At 37.6% G+C, this 21,803-nt stretch overlaps 1 protein-coding gene and 1 pseudogene across 1 annotated transcript; both read left to right on the forward strand.

Moving 5' to 3' along the window:
- Positions 1-9,124: 9,124 nt before the first annotated feature.
- Positions 9,125-10,157, forward strand: LOC128630035 (kinetochore-associated protein 1-like). Its single transcript, XM_053678619.1, has 3 exons — positions 9,125-9,456; positions 9,613-9,668; positions 9,762-10,157. Exons 1-3 carry the CDS (start codon positions 9,346-9,348, stop codon positions 9,823-9,825), a joined length of 231 nt encoding a protein of 76 aa, XP_053534594.1. The 5' UTR covers positions 9,125-9,345; the 3' UTR covers positions 9,826-10,157.
- A 10,289-nt stretch (positions 10,158-20,446) lies between these two features.
- LOC124628680 (uncharacterized) lies at positions 20,447-20,565 on the forward strand (annotated as a pseudogene).
- The last annotated feature ends 1,238 nt before the right edge of the window (positions 20,566-21,803 follow it).

The raw sequence follows: 21,803 nt of genomic DNA on the forward strand, positions 1-21,803 counted from the left end.
TCTCTCTCTCTCTCTCTCTCTTTCTCACACACACACACACACACACACACACACACACACACACACACACACACATTCACAAACCTTATAATTGTATGTGTGTGTGAACGCTGGTTCTGAGTCTCAGCCTGCTGCATTGCACATGGCACATTTTGCCAAACAGAAGAATCAGGAACATGCAGTTATGTGGGAAACTCTGGTCAAAATAAAAGCGTAAATAATTTTACTTGCCCAGTGGAGTACCTAATGAATTTATCATGTTTGTTCCACAACTGCAGTGTATACCTGACTTAAGTGCCTTCCTGATTCGCAGTTCATCACTCCCCTGGCATTTCCGGTTCCTGGAACGTTCAGGTACGTTCAGGCTTTGCTCACGCTGTAATGAGGTGAACATCTCAAGGCTAATTTGTTGATTTATAGTCTTAGAGCAGCACTGGTGGTGCGTGCATTGTGGTGAGTTGGCGCCGGAGTTCGTGTTCAGTGATCGTGACATTATCCGGTGGCTGAATGATATGTGTATGTAGATGTCTATGTATATGTATATAATAATAATAATACTTTGTTTTATAAAGTGCCTTTAAAAGCAGCTTCTCAAAGTGCTGTACACAAAATAAGCAGTACACAGAACAATAAATGTAGTGCTTTGTATGTCAACAACATGATCTTAAAATCGACACGGAACCTGACTGGGAGCCAGTGTAAGGTCATCAAAACAGGAGTAATATGGTCACATTTCCTGGTTCCCGTCAGGATGCGGGCAGCAGAGTTTTGAACATATTGCAATTTATTGATTGTGGATTTAGACACTCCGGCTAAAACGGCATTACAGTAATCCAGCCAGGTGACAACAAATGAGTTAATCAGATTTTCAGCTGCAGAGAAGTTTAGCATTGGGCACAGTCTAGCTGTATTTCTGAGGTGAAAAAGGATGTCTTCACAGTGCTCTGAACAAAAAAATCAAATGTGAGGCTGGTATCAAAAATCACTCCAAGGTTCCTCATTTTACTTTGGGTCTCTAGAACAGAGCTATCAACAAACAAAGACAGTGGAGCCGCTTTGCGAATTTGATGACAGGGAAACTATAAGCACAACTTCAGTTTTCCTGCTGTTCAGGCACAGAAATTTATTATTCATCCATGTTTTTATTTCAGAAATACAATCAGAAAGATAACAAACATCAAGGTTTTCACCAGATTTTGAGTGAATGGAGATTTAGGTATCATCAGCATAAAAGTGATAATTGTGATAAAAAGTGAGGCCGAGCGAATGCAGCAGATGCCTAAGTGGAGATAGATAAATATTGAAAAGTAGAGGGCCTAAAACTGAACCCTGAGGAACCAGTGAGCACAGAGCTAGTGTCAGACCTGTAGCCATGCACAGAAACAAACTGGCAATGGTCAGTAAAATAGGATTTAAACCAGTTTAAAACTGTCCCAGACACACCAAAAACACTTTCAAGGCTGGTAAGGAAAAGACCATGTCTTTCACAATCTCACAATCTTTGAGATGATTTCCTCTGGGTCTTCTATTGCAGCACTCGTATCTATAAGTCACAGAACATGTGAAAGAGCTTTTATTTTATTTATTTATTTATTTATTTTTTTTTTTGTGCTGTGTAAATAGAAGGTAAATATACTACAACTCACCTGAAATATCTCCGTCGTAATCACTGTTAGACATGTTTCCCTCAAATTCTGAATATGATACAAACAATGTTATATTCACGTATGAAAGACTTTTACAGCATGAAACATTCACAATTTTATGTTGTGACTTACGTGTGGAACTCAGATTCAAAAGGTCCTGAGTGGTTGTTTCGGGAATCTCATCATCAGAAATAATCACCAAGCTGTCTATAAAACAGTAAAACATACTTTTAATAACTTAACATTCTCATTTTAGATCACTACATAGATCTAAGAGACAAATTTTAATTACCTATACACTAGAAACAGATGAGCTTAACTCGGTCTTGCACTGTAATATAAATGTAATGAATATTTACAATTTAGATAAAGTATCGTACCAGATTACATAATGACCAGATAAGGATGATGATTTTTGTACTCAGAATGATTAGTTCTAAGTTTATATCAATATCATTGCCTACTGGATTATTACATAAACATTGTATTTCAATTTATATTTAACTATTAATTGATTAAAATACAAATTTTTACCTGCCGAGAAATCCATGGGGTCTGGAAATTCTGTTGAACTTTGCCGATGTTCAAACTTTCGAAGTAGTGAAGAACTGACTCTGGAAATTCGGTCGAACCTTTTCCGATGTTAAAACTTTCGAAGTGCTCGACTTTATAAACAGGTTCGTATGCATTCGAGTGTGTGTGTGTGTGTGTGGGGGGGTGTGTTTGTGCTCGGGAATGCATCAGAACGGGGGTTTTACGTTGTTGACCTTTTGACCTAGGCCTGACTCGGAGTGCTTCATATTCTACGTGAAAGGAAAAGATCGTGTGTTCCCGGGACCGAGAACTTGAAAAGCAAAACGGTTCCTTTTTCTGCATCGAAAAAAAAAAAACCCGGCTGTACATCCGTTTGACATTACCCAATATTGAATCTTTTCATGTTCTAACATTTTTCTATTCTTCCCAAAAAAGGGTGAGCTTTTTTCGCCGCGTTAGGACAAACATCAGCCATGTTGTAAGATCGCACACGTTGTTCTAAGTACAGAGTATTATAAAACCTAGAGGGATGCTCGACTTTTATAAGCTGGTTCGTATGCATGCGTTTGTCTGTACATGCACGTGTGTGTGTGTGTGTGTGTGTGTGTGTGTGTGTGTGTGTGTGTGTGTGTGTGTGTGTGATATTTTTGTTTGGATGTGGGATACACATGGCCGTACCATGTATGGTAACGTTTCTGTCACGAATGGATGTGATCCAGATTTAACATGACTATACATATTTTTATGACCTACCACAGAGAGTGTTAGAAAAAAAAAACATGAGTGTGCAACTTGTGTGTGTGTGTGTGGGGGGGGGGGGGGGGGGGGGGCACATGGCCGTACCAGGTATGGTCACGATTTGGATGTGAACCAGATTTAACATAACTATATATATTTTTATGACCTACCACAGAGAGTTTCATATTCTATGTGAAAAGAAAGAACGTGTGCAATGTGTGTGGGGCGGAAAAACACATGGCCACACCATGTATGGTCACGAATGGACATAACATAACTATTCATCTTTTTATGATCATGACCTTTGATCTAGATATAGAGAGTTAGAATGTGTATCTTTTTGACCTTTGACCTATACCTGTCAAAACTACGGTTACAATATATACAAAGTATTTCTCTCTCTTCACCCTAGCCATATGGAAAAGTACCTCATGTACAAAGTTAACTATGGTGGTGGATCTTTAATGTTTTGGGGCTGTTTTTCTGCCAGAGGACCAGGACATATTGTTAGGATACATGGCATCATATCAACAGATATTTAATAAAAACCTGACTGCCTCTGCCGGAAAGATTAAAATGTGCCGTGGTTGGATCTTCCAGCAGGACAGTGATCCAAAACACACATCAAAATCAACACATTTGGTTTACTGACCACAAAATCAAGTTCCTGCCATGACCATCCAATGTGTTGACTCTTTCAAGTCATTTAACACTAATGAGCAGTATTAAAAATATTAACATGGATATCTGAGTCTGATAATAAAATTAACTTCTACTTACAGTCAAATTTTGTAGTGTTTAGGACATTTAACACCCTTCCGTCCAAAAGAAACCAAAAGGGGGTACAAACTTTTACACTCAACTGTATTTTGGTTGAAATTGCACTAATAGAACAACTGAATTATACTGTACTGTATTATTAAAAAAAACATAGGATCTAATTTACTGTCACTATATGCACTTTAAATACACTTTACCTGGCTGCTATCACTATAACTGCTATGATCATATTTGGTATAAGCTAATTTGCTGAATACTCAGTCATAGCATGTTATGTTTACATTTACACCATTTTTCCATTATCGCACTACCTGTTATATGTTAAAGATCTAACAGACCTGTGCGGACACATTTTTACTAATTATCTGTTAAAAAAAAACATTCTTAGATTTCAGTGTTTGTTTGTGCTCACATAGTCCTATTGAACACAGCATACCACCATCTAACATACCGCATGGTTATATCTAGAGATATAGAGATAGCTCTTTAACATTTTACACTGGGTCAAAAAAAAGTCAAATCATTTATATTTATATATTTGCACTAGAGCTGCAACAACTAATCGATAAAATGGATAATAATCTATGATGAAAATTATTGTAATGAATCTCATTATGGATTAGATGGCTGCATTACATTACTTCTGTTCAGAAAACATGCTTCGGAGAGTAAATACTAAAGTTGTGTCCCAAATGAAGTACTGTACACTTACACTATGCACTGTATACTCTACTGTCTGTATACTCTACTGTGTGGATTTTAGAAAGGTAATATCATCTCAAATGTATCACTAGCGATATTTTTACTAACTGTAGTATAAGTCACGATGACGCATGACGTCATACGTACACAAGCATTAGCAGACACTCAGAGTCACCGACACTGACTTTCTCCAGTTTACTCTCTGTCAGCGTTACCTATTATTCCCATGATGTCAGTCTCCATCAGATGGAGGAGAAATCATCACGTGACTGAGGAAGAAAATCAGAAATGCAGGGAGCATTTTATATTAAACACAGTGGAGCACAAAGTTATGTTTATATCCACTGTGTGTAAGGGGCAGGGGAAACTGGTGCACGCTGCTTAAAAGGTTTAGTTTAATGTAAGTTTATTGTCATTATATGCTGTATCTGCACGCTTGCAGTGTAAATTCTGTTGTTTATCATAACGGAAGTGATGTGTTATTAACGAGGCCGCGTTGCGATCACGTGCGGTGTAGACGCGCTGATAAAGAGTGTAGCACGATTAAGATCTGTAATGTCTAATTCAAACAAAATTTTATATAATTTATTTTATAGTATTTATGCATTATTTTCATGGCTGCACAAAAAGCACTGAATTGAACTACAGTCCTAATTAATAATATATATTCTTCTGTGTGTGTGTGTGTGTGTGTGTGTGTGTGTGTGTGTGTGTGTGTGTGTTTGAATTGGGTTCTTTTCTGTTTTGGACAAACACTTGTGTAAAGTTTTAGTCTGAAGTTGTCACAATTCGAGGTTGAGCCAGAAGCAGGTGCAGAAAATGACATTTATTGAAGGAAACGTACTAAGAAACGAATACACTATGACAACTGGGAAACACACTGTGGCAAGAAACAAACTCTGAGACATAAACAACATGAATCTAAGACTACTTGGCAGAATACTGTGGCAAAACTAAACATAAACTAACAAGATCAAGAAACATGGAACACAGGCGTCTAAGACAACGAAAGACAAGCTAATGGTGCCAACAAGGACTATATATACACATGAGGGCTCATTAACCAAAACATGAATCAGGTGCAGGTGGTCATGTGACAACTAGAGCAGTGCAGTGGCTGATGGGAAGTGGAGTCCAGAGTGTCCTGATACGTGACAGAAGTAACACTCTGTTTGTGGATTTTATTTCAAATAAGAAGAAATGGTACTGAAAGTTTGCCCCGCCCCATCTCATTAATCGAAAAAATAATCGGCCAACTAATCGATTATTAAAATAATGGTTAGTTGCAGCCCTAATAATTATTAATGAATGAATCATCCCCACTCCTTCCTCCAAGTGGATTTACCATATATTGTGTATGAGTATGGTTCATGTAGACCAGTTTACCTCACAGCTCCATGTTCCCTGATTCGATCCTGAGCTCAGGATACTGTTTATGTGGAACTGCAGTTTCTCCCTGCGTCTGTGCAGGATTCCTCCAGGTTTTCTCCCACCACACAGACCTACTGGTTGGTGGATCTCCTATGCTATCTTGCCCCAGGGTGTGAATGAGTCTGTGATTCTGTGTCTGTGTGTGTCCGTGGTCTCCTGTGATGGACTGATGTAAGATATATTATTGCCTCTTGCCCATTCATCCTGGATAAACTCTGGATCCTCCTCGACCCTGAGCAGGATGAAGTGGTTACTGATGATAAATAAATGAGTAAAGTTGACAAATTGCATCTGCTTTTTACTTGTATCTACTCTATGGGTTAATATCGTACACTCATATAATTGTCAAATTATTAGAAATCAATGGCTTCAATATGTGAAGGGGAAAATATTGTTAACATAAAATGATATCCAATTCCTTTAATGCAAATAGGTTGAGTACAAAGCCACCTACTAAGCCACTGCAGTGGAACTTAATGGTGGCCACACAAAATATTGACACTTTGGGCCCAATTTGGACATTTACACTTAGTGGTGTACTCACTTTTGTTGCCAGCAGTTTAGGCATTAATGGCTGTGTGTTGAGTTTGAGGGGACAGCAAATTTACACTGTTACACAAGCTGTACACTCACTACTTTATGTTGTAGCAAAGTGTCATTTCTTCAGTGTTGTAACATGAAAAGATATGATCAAATATTTACAAAAATGTGAGGGGTGTACTCACTTTTGTGAGATACTGTATTTCTCATGGATTCATAGGGGTGCCAATAATTCTTGTGCACCCATGTAGCATTTTTTTAAATAAACCTGTTTGCAATTGTTTATCCATGAGAGCAGAGTATTTTGTGAATTTTTTGAACAAAAGGTTTTGTTCTTTGCTCATATTTACCAAGGGTGCCAATATTAGTGGAGGACACTGTACATGTTGTCACTCTCGGGTGGAAACCTCATATGGAAACACATGGAAACTGTTACTTTTCAGGAAAAAAACCTGTATGTTGTGCAGTGAACTGTTAGAGTTGGAAGTGTGGCTGTACATAAAAAATTTTTTAAATGACATTAATGTTAGCTTAAAAAAGCCTTTACAGACTTGGTGTTTACTGATGAAAGAAAACGCTGTATTTATTCAAAGCAACCAGTTCTTTATGTACCTTCGAGATCACTGTTTACGTTCAGCTCTGCTGTGTGGCACATCAATCCTTCAACATGTAGGTGGGGTGGAGTTATGAGGCTTTACCAAAAGTTTTAGAGATTGAGATTTAGTCACAAACACTTTTTAATGCTTTTCATTGGTTAAATATTTGTGAAACCCACAGTTAAATGTAAAGGGTGACCAATAGCATTGTTTTATAAAGAACTTAAAGAAGGAAAAATGACCCAATCTGGAGATTCTAGGTTTCCATGTGACAGTGACATTATACAGACGGGTGAGAAATTAAAGGGAAAATTAACAGTCTTAATAAACAGTGTTAAGGCACCATGTGTTCCCAGGACAGCTTCAATGTGCCTTGGCATTGATTCTAGAAGTCTCTGGAATTGTACTGCTGGAATGGTACACTATTGTTCCAAAAGATCATCATTTGCTGTCTTGATAATGATGAAGACATCACATAGACATAACACATTGGTCTAAAATCTCCCATAGATGTTCAACTGGGTTGAGATCAGGTCAGGCCATGACATATCCTTCACATCATTAACCATTCATTGACCCCTTGTGCCCTATGGATGGTGCATTGTCCGTTTGTAACAGGATAGAAATGCTTCATCATAGGAAAAAAGGTGATCATTCAAAACCACTTTATATTGATGTGCAGTGACCATTTCCTTTAAGGGGATAAGTGGACCCAAATCATGCCAGAAAAATGCCCTCACCCCTAAGCCCTTTCTTAAGGGTGGTCCTTTAATTTGCCACCTATTTGTACATCAATTATGAAAAACATGGCTTCATTTTTATTCAATAGATATTTATAAATTAATGTGTAAAACTAAATGCAGTGACTGTCCTAAACATCTGGGGACCTTATGCAAAACTTTATGAAGGGGCCCCTGTCACTGTGCTCATATAATAATTTTATTTATTTATTTTTACAAATCGCACAAGATCTGGTCTGTTAGTCACACCAGTTCATGTGTGTGCATAATGTGTGTACATGTATGTATGAGTTGACAGCAATTTGATTGACAGCAGTGGTTCTTGAGGCACAGTTGTTCAAAATAAGGAGATCTACAATTTGATGTAAAGAATTTGTGTTTGTGGGAAACATCACATGATATAAAATCTACACACAAAACAAAATGTGATGGTGCCTCCCAGTGGCTGTTTGGGTTCAAATTCAGCACAGACCTCTGGGGTCAAGAGTCTAACCGCTCCACTGAGTTTTGTTACGATTGGCCTCTATAAACCTTGTCTAATCACTGATTATATTAATCTATCATGAATAGATTTATTTATTATAAATATAGAAATTTGCCCCGCTGCTTTGTTTACAGGTGCAGAGAGAACCGTGTGTTTGAAATTCAGCTTGGACCTCGTACACACATTGCTGAAGTCTGATACGCTACAGGTTTGTTACCACAGGAATAAGATGCTTTATAAAATAAATCTATATATGTATGAGTTTTTATTTTAATTATTTTATAGATGAATCTTTAGTTGTTTGTTTATAAACAAATTTTACAATGATGTCTTTCCTTCCCATCGCTACTGACCAAACTGTTTTCCCACTTATCTTGGTTAAGCCTTAAAGTCATGTCATTTCCATGAATACAGGTTTGTCTTAGTTTTATTCTGCGCTTTAATATAACTGGTCGCTGCTTTGTTTTTTCTTTTGCAGTGCTGTTGCATTTACAGAGAGGCTCTTTTGTTGACTAACAACTATTACAAAAATATTAGGCATCATTTTATATTTTCTATAGTGTATATATTTAATACAGCATAAATGACTCTACTAACTTTATGATCTATTGAATGCACTTGTTTATGGATTTGTTTCGTGTGTGTGTGTGTGTGTGTGTGTGTGTGTGTGTGTGTGTGTGTGTGTGTGTGTGTGTGTGTGTGTAGGAGGAGCTACAGACGAGGGGAGAGAGCTTCACCTCGAAGCTGCAGTATCAGCGGTCAGCCACAGAGAACGTGTTCATGACTTTTCAGCTGGACTGCCCCAAGCTGCTGAAGCTCACGGGACTGCCCGGCCGTCTCATCGTGTCTCATCGTGTAAATTAATGTTTATTAATAGTTAATATATTATATTTCATTTTAAAATGTGCAGTACATTTTCATGGTCCTTCAGTACTTTATTTTTGTAATAAAGTTCAGGAATATTTTACTTCGAGTGTTTTCATTCAGTATCAGTTTAAAACTTCTGCCCGACTTGGTTACTGGTATCAGTAAAATCCACTATCGGTCGACAACTAGCCCTAGGGTGTATAACAAAAGTCTGCTTTAAACAGTTTTTAACAACAGCATTTACTCATCACATGTTTTCTGTGCCACTTTTGTTTGCCTGACCAGAAATGCACGCAGTGGCTAAAGAGATTGTACCCATTAACGGTGCTGACCTTCTCAATATCAGTAATATCCTTCTAGAGAAGTGGCTTTGCACACCAGGGCAGACAAATGGCAAGGTAAGAGGTTTTCAAACACACGCAGGAAAACTGGCTGAAGACTGAGGAATAATTCTCAAAGCATCTTATCAAACAAAGCAACTAAATTTAAATTTAAAACCCCCATAAAGGCACAGATTATTGCGCGATTATTAGTACCAGTGTTTGTCACTACAGGACCTCCAGTACCAGGACTCTGTGACTGATCTTACTGAGGATCCTGATCTCATGAGGTGAACTAAAAACTCCTCCATTATACTTCACAGCTCTTTTTCCCATCAGAGAAAAGTGTTTTCTATGCACATTTCTTTTCTTCTGTTTTACAGAGTGGTGTATTTGCTGCAGATGCACTCCATGGATATGAGGCACGTCTGCTCAGTCCCATCCTGAGTGCAGAGACACAGGTAAATTATATAGCTGTTTCTTCAGCATGTATATGATTTCTTCCCATTTTATACAGTATTAGTATAATTTAAAGGGCCAGTGGGTAAAATCAAAGCTCTAAAGTTTACATGTACATTAACACTGTAATTATTATTTATAACTCCTTCATCCTACCTTCCCTCCAAGCCCATATACATGTATACCTGCCTCCTACAATTTCTGATGGACATCAGTTTATCGTCATGTTCATTTGCAACAAACCTTTCATTTACTGGATGAATGAACGTCAGCATTCATTCATACGCCTCGTCCCATATGAGGAAAGTATATCTGGAAAACTAAGCATTACTTATCAGACTTGACACATTATACTGGTGTGTAAAACCTAACACTAACTTTTTTTTAAAGAAAAACAAAGTACACAATGATTTATTACATTAATACTAAATAACGTTATCTGTATATAATTACACTTCATATAATTTATGTTTGGGCTGCAGCGACTAGTCTGAATAATCAGTACACTTCCTGTAGAAGTCCCTGTAGAAGTTATTACAATAAAAACGATAATGTTTAGAATGAGCACATTAGTCTGTCTTTTTTTGTTGTTGTTGTTCTTTTCTCAGCTGTTGGGAAGATCCGGTCTCAGACTGACCTTTGAACACCGCAGCTGTGCGCTGCTCTGCCTCATTCACCTTGTAGACACCTTGTTATTTTATAATCAATATTTGTCTCTACTGTATGTGTGTATGCTGCGCGTCTAGTAGCAGATTTGTGTTTGGAGTACGAGGTTCTACGCTATCAAGCGATAAGATTTTATTTTGAAAAACACTGGATACTGGTAATATGTGTACAGCAAACAGACTTTTATTTATATCTGCAGAAATATGACCTAAAACATCATCAGATTTTCACACAAGTCTTAAAAGTAGATAAAGAGAACCCAGTTAAACAAATGAGACAAAAAGATTGTACTTGGTCATTTATTTATAAAGGAAAATGATCCAATATTACAAATCTGATAGTGGCAAAAGTATGTGAACATCTAGGATTAGCAGTTAATCTTAAAGTGAAATTAGAGTCAGGTGTCTTCAATCAATGGGATGACGAAGAACAGGGATCTGTAAGAGTCTGATCTTCACAACATGTTTGTGGAAGTGTATCATGGCATGAACAAAGGAGATTTCTGAGGACCTCAGAAAAAGGGTTGTTAATGTTGATCAGTCTGGAAAAGGTTACAAAACCATCTCTAAAGAGTCTGGACTCCACCAATACACAGACAGTTAGTTTGTGTACAAACGGAGGAAATTCATGACCATTGTTACCCTCCCCTGCAGTAGGGTCCAATAAAGATCTCCCCAAAATTGAAGATATGTAATAGACTGCGAGGTCACAAAGGAACCCAGGGTAATTTCTAAGCAGCTAAAGTCCCTCTCACATTGGCCAATATTCATGAGTCTACCATCAGGAGAACACTGAACATCAATGGTGTACATGGCAGGATTGCAAGGAGAAAGCCACTGGTCTCAAAAAGAACAGTGCTGACCTTCCGCAGCGTGCTAAAAATCATGTGGACAAAAAAATAGAACGGCGCTGGGCAGGCGGAGTCTCTGGAGATCAGAGCTGAGGGGAAGGCTCGGGTTGAGGTCATCAATGCCCATCAGAACTCTGGTGACGATCAGCTTACATGTCATGTCGTCCATCACTAAAACGTTGTTGCTCACATTGTTCATAAGGTAATCGTGTGTCAATAGCCCCAGACGCACCCTGGGCAGTAACACTCCTATGTGCGCTTTCCGTTTCCATGGCGCATGTTTGATCCACTGTAAGATGGCTTCAAACACCACGCTCTCCTGTTTCACGTTCAGTTCGTCCTTCTCGATTATCTCGCTCAGCTGCTCGACCGTCAGGTCCAGGAACTCCTCAGAGAGCCGCACCATCTCCTCAAAGTGGTGCAAGATAAACCGGAAGGCCTGCTGCTTCAACTTCTCGCAGAAGTAGGAGTGAGCTAAATGCCAGATCTTAACATAGTTCTCGGGATACAGCTGAGCCTTCAGGAACGTGCAGCAGTCGTTCACCAGGCTGTTCACCAACAGATAATCAGCAGCGATCAGCAGCTTACACACGTTTATCTCTGTGATGTTAACACGTCTTATATACGCGTACTCCACGATCAGCTCCATTATCTTGGCGGAAACGTTAGGGATGCTGTACCTAAGCTTATCAGGAGGGTACCCGCCGTTGGTGAAGAGAGCCATGAAGTATGGACTGCAGCCGCACAGGATGATCTTGTGCACGTGGAATTCGGCGCCGTCCACCACGATGACTGCGTCACAGAGCTGCTTCTCTAACCGCAGCTCATTGATGATGTTGCAGGACATCCCGTCTACCTTCCTCTCCATTCCCTTCTCTTCTTCCTGTTTACTCATGTTCTATCCAGTGTTTGTATGCAGGTCAGAGCTACTGAATGTACAGCTTTCATCTGAATGTGGATTGTCTTGATGCAGATCAGCTTTTATACTCGGGAATGTTTTGATTCCACATTTCAGAATAATAACAGCTCATGATTCCAAGGTTCCAATTCTAATTCTGTAACCACGGATACATACAGGATGCAGCGAACCTGACAGAAACCTGCAGTACAGGAGCAGTCTCTGTGAAATGCTTTAAAAACAGCTTTAAATCCTGCGCATGTCCAAAATGCACACGTCTGGTGTAAAGAACTGTTTATTTTCCTAAAAAAAAAAAAAAAAAAGAAAAAAAAGAAAAACTCCCTGGTTGAATTTCCCAAATAGAATTAATCCTACATTAAAATGATTAAATATTGATGATGAAATAGTTAATAATGGCTGTATATTTTTTATTTATTTGTTTGTTTAATAGCTTTATACATAGATAGATAGATAGATAGATAGATTGATAGATAGATAGAGAGATGTTTATACAGATAAACATTACCTTTCCAGCTTTTTGGTGAGAAAAGTAATTAAACTTGTCCACTTTTAGTAACCTTTTAAAAACATTTAGGTGTTTTACACCAGAAATAAATTCTGCACTGATGACCTCTGCTATAAGTTTTGACGCCATGACATTTTAAATGAAATGCTAATTATGTTCTTTACTTAGTGTGGCCTACGTAGGTTTTATTACAGATATTATTTTATTACAAAATGTGTCATATGATATTTTATATCATTACACTACACACTCTAAATAACACTTTTTTTCCTGCTATAGACAGAATTAAGGATGAAGATTTCTAACGTTATATTTCTAACAAGAATAAATATTAAATAAATAAATACCAGTTCAATAGTTTAATCTTTTTAACTGACTACACTTTGATCCGTGACTATGATTTTTGTATATGCCCTAATAAACATGCTGATCTCATGCGATTGTGTCCTGTCTCTTCACCTCTAAATCACACACACACACACACACACACACACACACACACACACACACACACACACACACACACACGAGAGAGAACAGCTTGTTCATATAAGAAAACAAAAATATGCAACAGGTATGCAATGTTAATTCCCCATTCCACCACAGTCCTTCTGCAGACTTCCGCTAAACCAACTCCCCACCTGCTACAATAATGAACAGTATTACATACATGACATACCTGGAATACCTGAGCTAATGGGACGATACTGTACAACCTATTCATCCCAATCACTAGTTGTGACTCATTGTGAATTTTCATGACCTTCTGTTGATTTCAAATTTTAAATGAAAAAACATCAGAAAAAATGGTCAGACTTTGACCCCACTGTATATGTTTATGTAGGACATTTAGACAAGTGTACATTTTTAATCTTGATGCCTGTAAACTTAGTAAGTTCACGGCAACTCTTTCAACACTGTCAAATACAACATTCATTCTAAATTGTGCAGTTTTGCTAATAAATTAAAACAATTTATGAATCAAAACAGGGTTGAAAGCTTAAAGAGAATTAAAGCCCCACACCTGAGAATAATAAATAATCTGCTTCATACAAACTCTAATTATTTTTTATTGTTTTGAGACCATAATTTCAGAGCAGATCAAATTAAAACAAAGCATCTAAGGGAGGTCAAGAAATGTGGAAGCACATGTGACACTACTATGTAACTTTTATTTATGGATAATGTTATTTTATGATTCCCCTCAAAACTTGAATTCCCTATTTATACTTCTTAAACCATTTCCGGGTTTACATATACGCTCAACGTAATGTCATTTTATGGTTTAAAACCGGTGTCTTACCATAAACTTCTCCCCCTCTCATTAAGTCCCACGGGATTCCATGTTCTTAATCTGTGTATCCATTTAAACAAATGCAGTGTTAGATTCCAACCCTGAGATTGTCAATTGGTTTATCCAGTGTTCTTTAAAATGATGAATCAGTTTTGTATCTTTGGTGTTATTCTTGATGTGTAAATGTTGTTTTAACCTTGCCGCTAGTGTGTTTTTAGTTTCCCCCAATATAGCGTTTCCGACAATATGCACATGTTATACAGCACACTATATTGCTTGTGTTCAAGTATAGATTTTGTGTTATGGGTGTACCTAAAATATATTTTATTTTTCTATGGTATGCTTGCCACGGAGACCGCTGCCGGAGAGTTTTAGAGCTGAATCTGGAACGGACCAAGATATCCTTAATGTTTTTGTTTTTTTCTGTACGCCGAAATGACTTTGAATTTTTGTAAAACCGTTAGTTGGTGTTGAGTGCATTCAAAATTGTTTTAAACTTTTTTATTTAAAGGCTAGTGTTTGTTGATTGTAGGTAGTTATTAACAGGATGACCTGTTGGGGGTTTGGCAGCAGGGTGTCTGGAGGTGGAGTCTTTATTTCCCTCAGTGTTGTGGCTTTGATTTGTCTTAAAAAATCTGCGACTATAGCCTCTATATCTAAGGGCTTTAAACAGTAGTGTCATGGAAGTCGTTCTCATCCGTTCAGATGCGGTGGAAACATTAACTGGGACTTGACTATCCCTTTGAACGTATGCTTTGGATTAAAACTCGATTTGTGTAAAAGACTATGCGTGTCTGTTTTTTTGAAGTACACTTTAGTCCTGAGTGCCCTGGACTGTTCAACAGGTTCACCCAAGAAAACCATAGTGTCTAGAAACTGAATGGATTGTCTATTAGCGTTGTGTTTTATTGTGATGTTTGTATGATGTGTGTTTGCAAGTATGATGAATCGATCGAATTCCTCCATTCCGTGCTGCCAAACCCCAAAGATGTCATCCAGGTATCTGTAGTAAACTAGGCGCTTAAATTTGCATCTGTCTAGAAGGGATGTTTCCCATTCTGCCATGTATATGTTTGCGTATGCTGGTGCAAATTTTTTGCCCATTGCTGTACCTTGGACCTCCAAGTAAAATTGTGAGTCAAATTCAAAGTCATTCCACATTAGGCCTATTTCTAAGAGTTGTAAAAGGTATTTATCCGGTCTGTATGGATCCGGGTGATTTCTGAAAACTTTTTGAACAGCTTTCAGTCCTAAGTCTGTTGATATATTTGTGCATAGGCTGTTTATGTCAATTGTAAAGAGAAATGAATCGTTGAGATGCTGACGTTTTGTATTTTGGCAATAAAGTCATATGTGTCCTTTATGTAGCTTTGAGGTGTTTGTGACAACGGATTTAAAAAAAAACTATCAATGTATTGGGCCATGCGATAGGACTCACTTCCGCAGTCCGACACTATCGGGCGGCCCCTGGGGATCTTGCCTGGGATGGTCCATGTTTCTGGTGCAGCATGTATTTTCAGTAATAGATAGAACAGTCTAGGCCTGGGAACATCTGGACCCATTAAATAATATTTCTGTTTTAGATTGATATATTTTTCCTGATGTAAACTATTCAGGACGTTTTGTATAATTAATTTAGTCTCGGCTTGTAGTGAGCGATTCAAAGGTATGTAATGGTCGGTGTTATTCAGTTGTCTTTTAGCCTCGAACATGTATTGAGCTTTGTCCAAAATGACAATCCCGACCCCTTATCTGCCGGTTTTAAGATGATGTCTGTGTTTGTTTTAAGTGAACGGATTGCGCTTTTCTGTGTGGGTGATAAATTGTCAGATGTTTTAAAAGATCTGTTTGAGCCTATTGCTATGTGATTGTGTTTAATTAGTCGTCTGATGTGTGTTACATGCTGCAATTGGCGGTTCCCATTTGGACGTTTCTATGAATGGGGTGGTATTGGTTTGTGTCTGGAAGTCAAAATAGTTTAAGATCTTTAACTTTCTATTGTGCAAATGGACATCCCTCTTAAGACCCCCAAGACCCGACCCACCTGGCGTCGGGATGAAGGTAAGCCCCTTCTCCAGCAGCAGCCTCTCTCCCTGTGATAAATGAAAAGTTTTGGACAGACTGAAAATACTGGAGTGCGATTGGTCATTGCACATCTCCGTCCTCAATAGTTTAATTGATCGCACCAACCATCAAACATACGTTGTGCCGTCTCTGTGGCCCAGTGGATGTGATCTTTCCCGACCCTGAAAAACAATCTGTTTAGTTCCCACAATGGACTACCGTGTGACATAATGTATTTATTCAACACCTCCAAATTCTGCTGCTCCTGTGGAGGTAGGGATTCTGAAAATTGAATAATGGGTGTGTGAATTGTGGCATTTGGGAATATAAAATTTGATTGGGCAGTTCTCCAAAGGCACTGCAGTTGTTTCATGGCCATTTTGTACGGATGTTGTCCCCTGTTATTTAAACCTCCGGACAGAATTACCTTATGTACAAGTGGATGTGTTTTTTGTTTCTGCAGAATTTTGGCCAAGTGTAGGAAGTTGGCCCCCGGAAAGCTGTCGACTTGTATGTTTGGACTTTTGATTTTAGGGATCCGACTGAGATTGGAGTCCCCGATGAAAACTACAGGTTTGAAAATGATGGACCAATCTACCGCTTTTCTATCCTTGTTGATATGTCTGTCTGGTTTATGGTCTAGATCAATGATATCCAAGAGCCCATCGTCTGTGGAATCCAAGGATACTCTACCAGATTTTGCCACTGTGATATGTTCAGGAGGGGCGGCTTAGGGTTAGGGGGTGTTGTGGATAAAAATGTCATAAAATAAACATGAGGGAGACCTAGTATCCAGTAAAGGGGAGAAGAAGAAAAGACAGGCACCAAGACACACAGAAGCGGTGTGAGGCGGATATTGACTGATATTGAATTGGATTCACACTTTAAAGATCTTAGATCTTTAAGAGTAATACACTATGGTTTATTAGTCAAAAAGTAGTATACGAGCTGAGGAGTGCTAACACACACACACACACATACACACACTCTCTCTCTCTCTCTCTCACACACACACACACATAACATTATAACTTTATAAGAATAATAAAAAGGAGTATTAAGGTAATATCATAATAGAATACTCTTTATTTAAAAAAAAATATTAGGATATGTAGGACAGTAGAAGGGTAATATAATGATATTATGAAGTAGGAAGTACAGTAAACCGTTTTTCAAGCAGTATAACTATACATAAAATAGAGATATAGAGCAAATATGAAAATAAATTATAAACTAGAAATGCAGGCTCGCAAGGAAGGCCTTAATGTTAAGAGAGAACCATGAGGAGCCATTTATAAAAGGGTGGCTGAGTCAAGCTGCCCCCCCGTGAGATAATAGTAAGACCAAGGTCACTCTAGATTGTTTTGTCTCTCCACTTTTTGATTCTACGGGTAATTCAAATCCCTTGGTTTTGATTCTCTGTTTTATTCGAAATCCCTTGGTTTTGATTCTCTGGGTTATTCGAAACCCCTTGGTTTTGATTCTATGTGTAATTTGAAAACCCCTGGTTTTGATTCTATGTGTAAGTGGAATAGCCCTTTTCTTGAACATAAGAGTAAGGTAGATGAGCTCTTTTTTAACCCTATTGGTAGTGATATAGTCTTCTTGAAACATATGGGTTATTTAGTGTGTAAATACAGTATAAATACTGGAGCTTAAGCTCAGGGTATCAGATCACTTCTGAGAATTCTCATCGGTGTGGATCTCGTGTGGTGGAACGGAACAATAAATCTAGGACCCTCGCTTCTTCTCACTCACGGCTGGTGTCTTTTTTTTCCTATCTCCAACTGGGCTCAGAGGTAGATGTAAGTATTGGCTTCTATGTTGAATTTTAAGTGTTTTTGGGTAATAGGCAAAATTTGAGCCAACAGGGGGTTAGGGGTTAGGTTTTTTGAATTGCTTATTTCTTAAATAAAATCCCAGATTCGGGTTTATTGCATATCTAATTCTTCCTTCTCTTTTTTCATCCATCATACTTTCAGGGTTTTATCCTGTCTTTATGTGTGAAGAATGGTCTGTGTATCTATCCTGTCCTGGTTTAAAAATGGACTAGTGGGTTTTTAATGGACTATGTATCTATCCTTTTCTGAGAAATTGGACTATTTAGGGTTAGGGTAAGGCTTAGGCTAAGGAATGAAGTTAAAGGATGGGGAGATGGTTAGGCTTAGGGTTGGGGTCAGGCATAGGGTTCAAGGTTATGGTTAGGGTTAGGGTCTAAAATTTCAAAAGAAATAAAGATCTTAGGTGTTTTAATTGGGAAGGATGAAAAGAAAGCAAGGGAAACCATGTGGGAAGGCATATTAGGAGGTATTGAAAGAAAACTGACTTTTTGGAAACTGAGGACTCTTAATTTAAAAGGGAAGGATTTAATCTTAAATGTGTAGATGGTGTCTAAGTTATGGTATACTTTATATGTGTCATCAATGCCGTTGTGGGCAGAACGAAGGCTGAAGAAATGTTTAGACTTTTTATGGGACAGAAAGCCACCAAGAATCGCGTACAATACTTTAATAGGTGCGGTGGAAAGGGGGGGGTTTGGGTTTAATGGCTGCTGAGCAAAGGAAAAACAGTTTGCGAGCGAAAATAATAAAAAAAAGTATATGGATGATGAAAATAAAGCAGCATGGAAAAAAACGGAATATTTTATAAACAAATGTGGGAATTTTAATTTGGGAGATAATATTTTATGGATGAAAAGAAAGAACTGGATGATGGAAGGGTTACCAGATTTTTATAAGGAAATGATGAGCGCCTGGGGGAAAATTTTAACGAATGTACATTTTAAACCCCAAGGCAGAGAGAACATTTTAAATCAGCCATTATTCTTAAACAACAGCATTTTAAATCAAGGAAAAGAGATTTTTTTTAAGAAATGGTGGGAGGTGGGAATCACAAGGGTTAGAGATGTTTTATATGAATTTAAAGAAGGCGTTTTACCTGTACAGTGTATAGTAGATGCAATGGAGGAGGAGAAAGAGGATTTTAGCAGACAAGAAATAATAAATAAGTATGATGTCATCAAAAAAGCAATACCTAAAGAGTGGATAAAGAGAATTGAAAGCATGGAAGAGGGGGGAACAGGAAGAGAGGTCTATGTGAAGGTGGGAGAAAAACTGGTTGCTTTTAAAGAATGTACAGTGAAAATGTTTTATAGCCTTTTTAGAGATGGAGTTTTTAAAAAACCTACTGTAAATGAGTACTGGCAACAGAAATTCAATGACCTTAAAGAAGAATGCATATGGAATAACATGAAAGGGACGATAGTAGAAACGAAATTAGAGAACCTAGAGTATTTTATCAGACAAAGTAATATTTACTGACTTCCTACTGAACAAAATAGGAATGGAGCAAAATGCAATATGTAAAGTATGTAATGATGATGAAGGGTTTTTACATTTGTTTTTACACTGTAAAGAGTTGAAAGATTTTAATGCGAAATGTAAGAAAATAATTGAACAACTGAGAGGGGAAAAAATGAGAAAGACACAGAATGGAATAAAATCATGTTAGGAGTGGATAAAAAGTGTAAAAACAATAAACTTATCAATCTGCTTGTGATGTTAAAAAGTGCAATATGGGAGAGAAGAGTTGTGGCAAAAAGAGAAAAAATTGTAATGGATGTAGAGCGTGTTTTTAAAAGAAAAGTGGAAAGATATATAGAATGTTTGTTTTTCTATTTTAAACAATAAGATGAAATGGATGAATTTTATAATGTTTTTACGCCAGAGGTATGTAAGGTTTTTGACGATTTACAATGGAAAGTGCCAGGATAACATGGGTAATTTTATCATATTAGGAATATAAGAGTTATTTATTTTTTTAAGGATTGACTGTGTTTTAAACTGATATTACAATGGATGTAAATAATAAATGTTTGTAAAGTTAGGATTTATTGTTAAATAATGTACATTCTGATGTATTTTAATGTGAAAAAATATTTATGCTGTAATATGTTTTTAATGGAATTTTTGAATACTTTTAATTTAAAAAAAATAATAAATTTAAAAAATAAATAAATAAATAAATAAATAAATAAATAAATAAATAAACAAACACACAAAGCCTGATCTCATCTGACCGTGGAAGCAAAGCAGAGTTGGGCCTGGTTAGTACTTGGTTGGGAGACTGAATGGGAATACTAGGTGCTGTAAGCTTTTTATTTGAATAAGTGTTTATGATCTCTGCACAACATCCTCTTTTGGGATAAAGATTGGAAACAGATTTGAAGGGGACCCAATCAATCAATCAATCATCAGTCAGTCAGTTCTTTGCTTACACTATTTAAATAGGCCCCATTTGGGGTCAGCTTTCGCTTACAGCCATACCACTCTGACAAAGCCTGATCTCATCTGACCTCGGAAGCAAAGCAGAGTTGGGCCTGGTTAGTACTTGGTTGGGAGACTGAACGGGAATACTAGGTGCTGTAAGCTTTTTATTTGGATAAGTGTTTTAAGCTCTTTACCTTCTCCTGACATTGAAGAATATTCATTACTACACCCATGCAGCCTCCAATTCCTACAGTTTTCTCCCATACATGAGAGATTAACTCTAGTGCTACCTAGAACAACCTCCTGGAACTGGTCAACTTTATTAAAATCCGGTGGAATTGGGCCATTTTCATGTTTTTTCAAGACAATTTTCATATCCAAATGTTCAGCAGTTACCATGAAACAGTCCATTTCTGAAAGTCGCCGTATAACCTGTAACAGGAGATGGTGTGGAGTTCTTATCATTTTCTTTATTTGTCCCAGGAACCCAGACAAGAAGTCAAGGCTTCCATGTTTTTTGACATCCTCAGAAAGATGGGTTAGCCCATGTACATTGTAGATAACAAAATCAGGACCATACAACTCACTAAAATGCTTTACAGATGACACTAGCAAACTGTGAGCAAAGTCATTAAGAACTATACAAAGAGTGGATTGGAGAGTATAAAAAGATAGCAACAGATAACAAAATTGCTGTACATTGGTTCTGACAGCACATTTAGAAGAACCATTGGACTTGTGTATAACAGAAACGGTCACAATTTTGTTGCTTTCCACCTCAGTCTTTCTGACAATTGCCTGGGTTTCCTAGCAAAGTCCTCAGGAATATAACGTCTCAAGCTAACAAGTGTGTCTGAGATTATAACACTTTGCCGAGCAGACAAATGACAACATAAAAGGCCCTGAAGCAAACCATAAGTCCAGCAGTTTTCACATAACACCAAGACATACAAGGTGCATGTAATCATGTGGAAAGAATGATACCATGCCAATTCCTGCAGCTTTTAAAAGAGATGTTTCAGTATGATCCGGACTGCAGAATCTCTCACCAACTTCAAAAAACAGCTAAAGACCCACCTCTTCCATGAACACCTAACCAACTCATAATTTAAAAATAAAAAAAAATAAAAAAATAAAAAAAAACCCGCACTTACACCTCTACTCTGCACTTTGCTTCTTCTGGAATTCAATTAATAGATCGTATACAGTAGCACTTCTTGTATTGTTCTCCGCTTGATATATCGCTTTGCTTGTATCTTTCTCATTTGTAAGTCGCTTTGGATAAAAGCATCTGCTAAGTGAATAAATGTAATGTAAAATATAAATGTAATGATGGTCTTCATCAGACATGTTGATAAAAGACTCATCAGTCCTACACGGGCTGTTGATCTCAGGAAAGG

Source organism: Ictalurus punctatus, unplaced genomic scaffold, assembly GCF_001660625.3.
Source record: "Ictalurus punctatus breed USDA103 unplaced genomic scaffold, Coco_2.0 Super-Scaffold_100046, whole genome shotgun sequence".
NCBI lineage: Eukaryota > Metazoa > Chordata > Actinopteri > Siluriformes > Ictaluridae > Ictalurus > Ictalurus punctatus.

What these genes read in the sequence shown, in the direction of transcription:
- LOC128630035 (XM_053678619.1), top strand. Translation starts at nt 9,346, where the DNA reads ATGCACGCAGTGGCTAAAGAGATTGTACCCATTAACGGTGCTGACCTT. An exon ending in CAGGGCAGACAAATGGCAAG is followed by an intron (nt 9,457 to 9,612) that starts GTAAGAGGTTTT and finishes TTGTCACTACAG; the next exon opens with GACCTCCAGTACCAGGACTC. An exon ending in GAGGATCCTGATCTCATGAG is followed by an intron (nt 9,669 to 9,761) that starts GTGAACTAAAAA and finishes TCTGTTTTACAG; the next exon opens with AGTGGTGTATTTGCTGCAGA.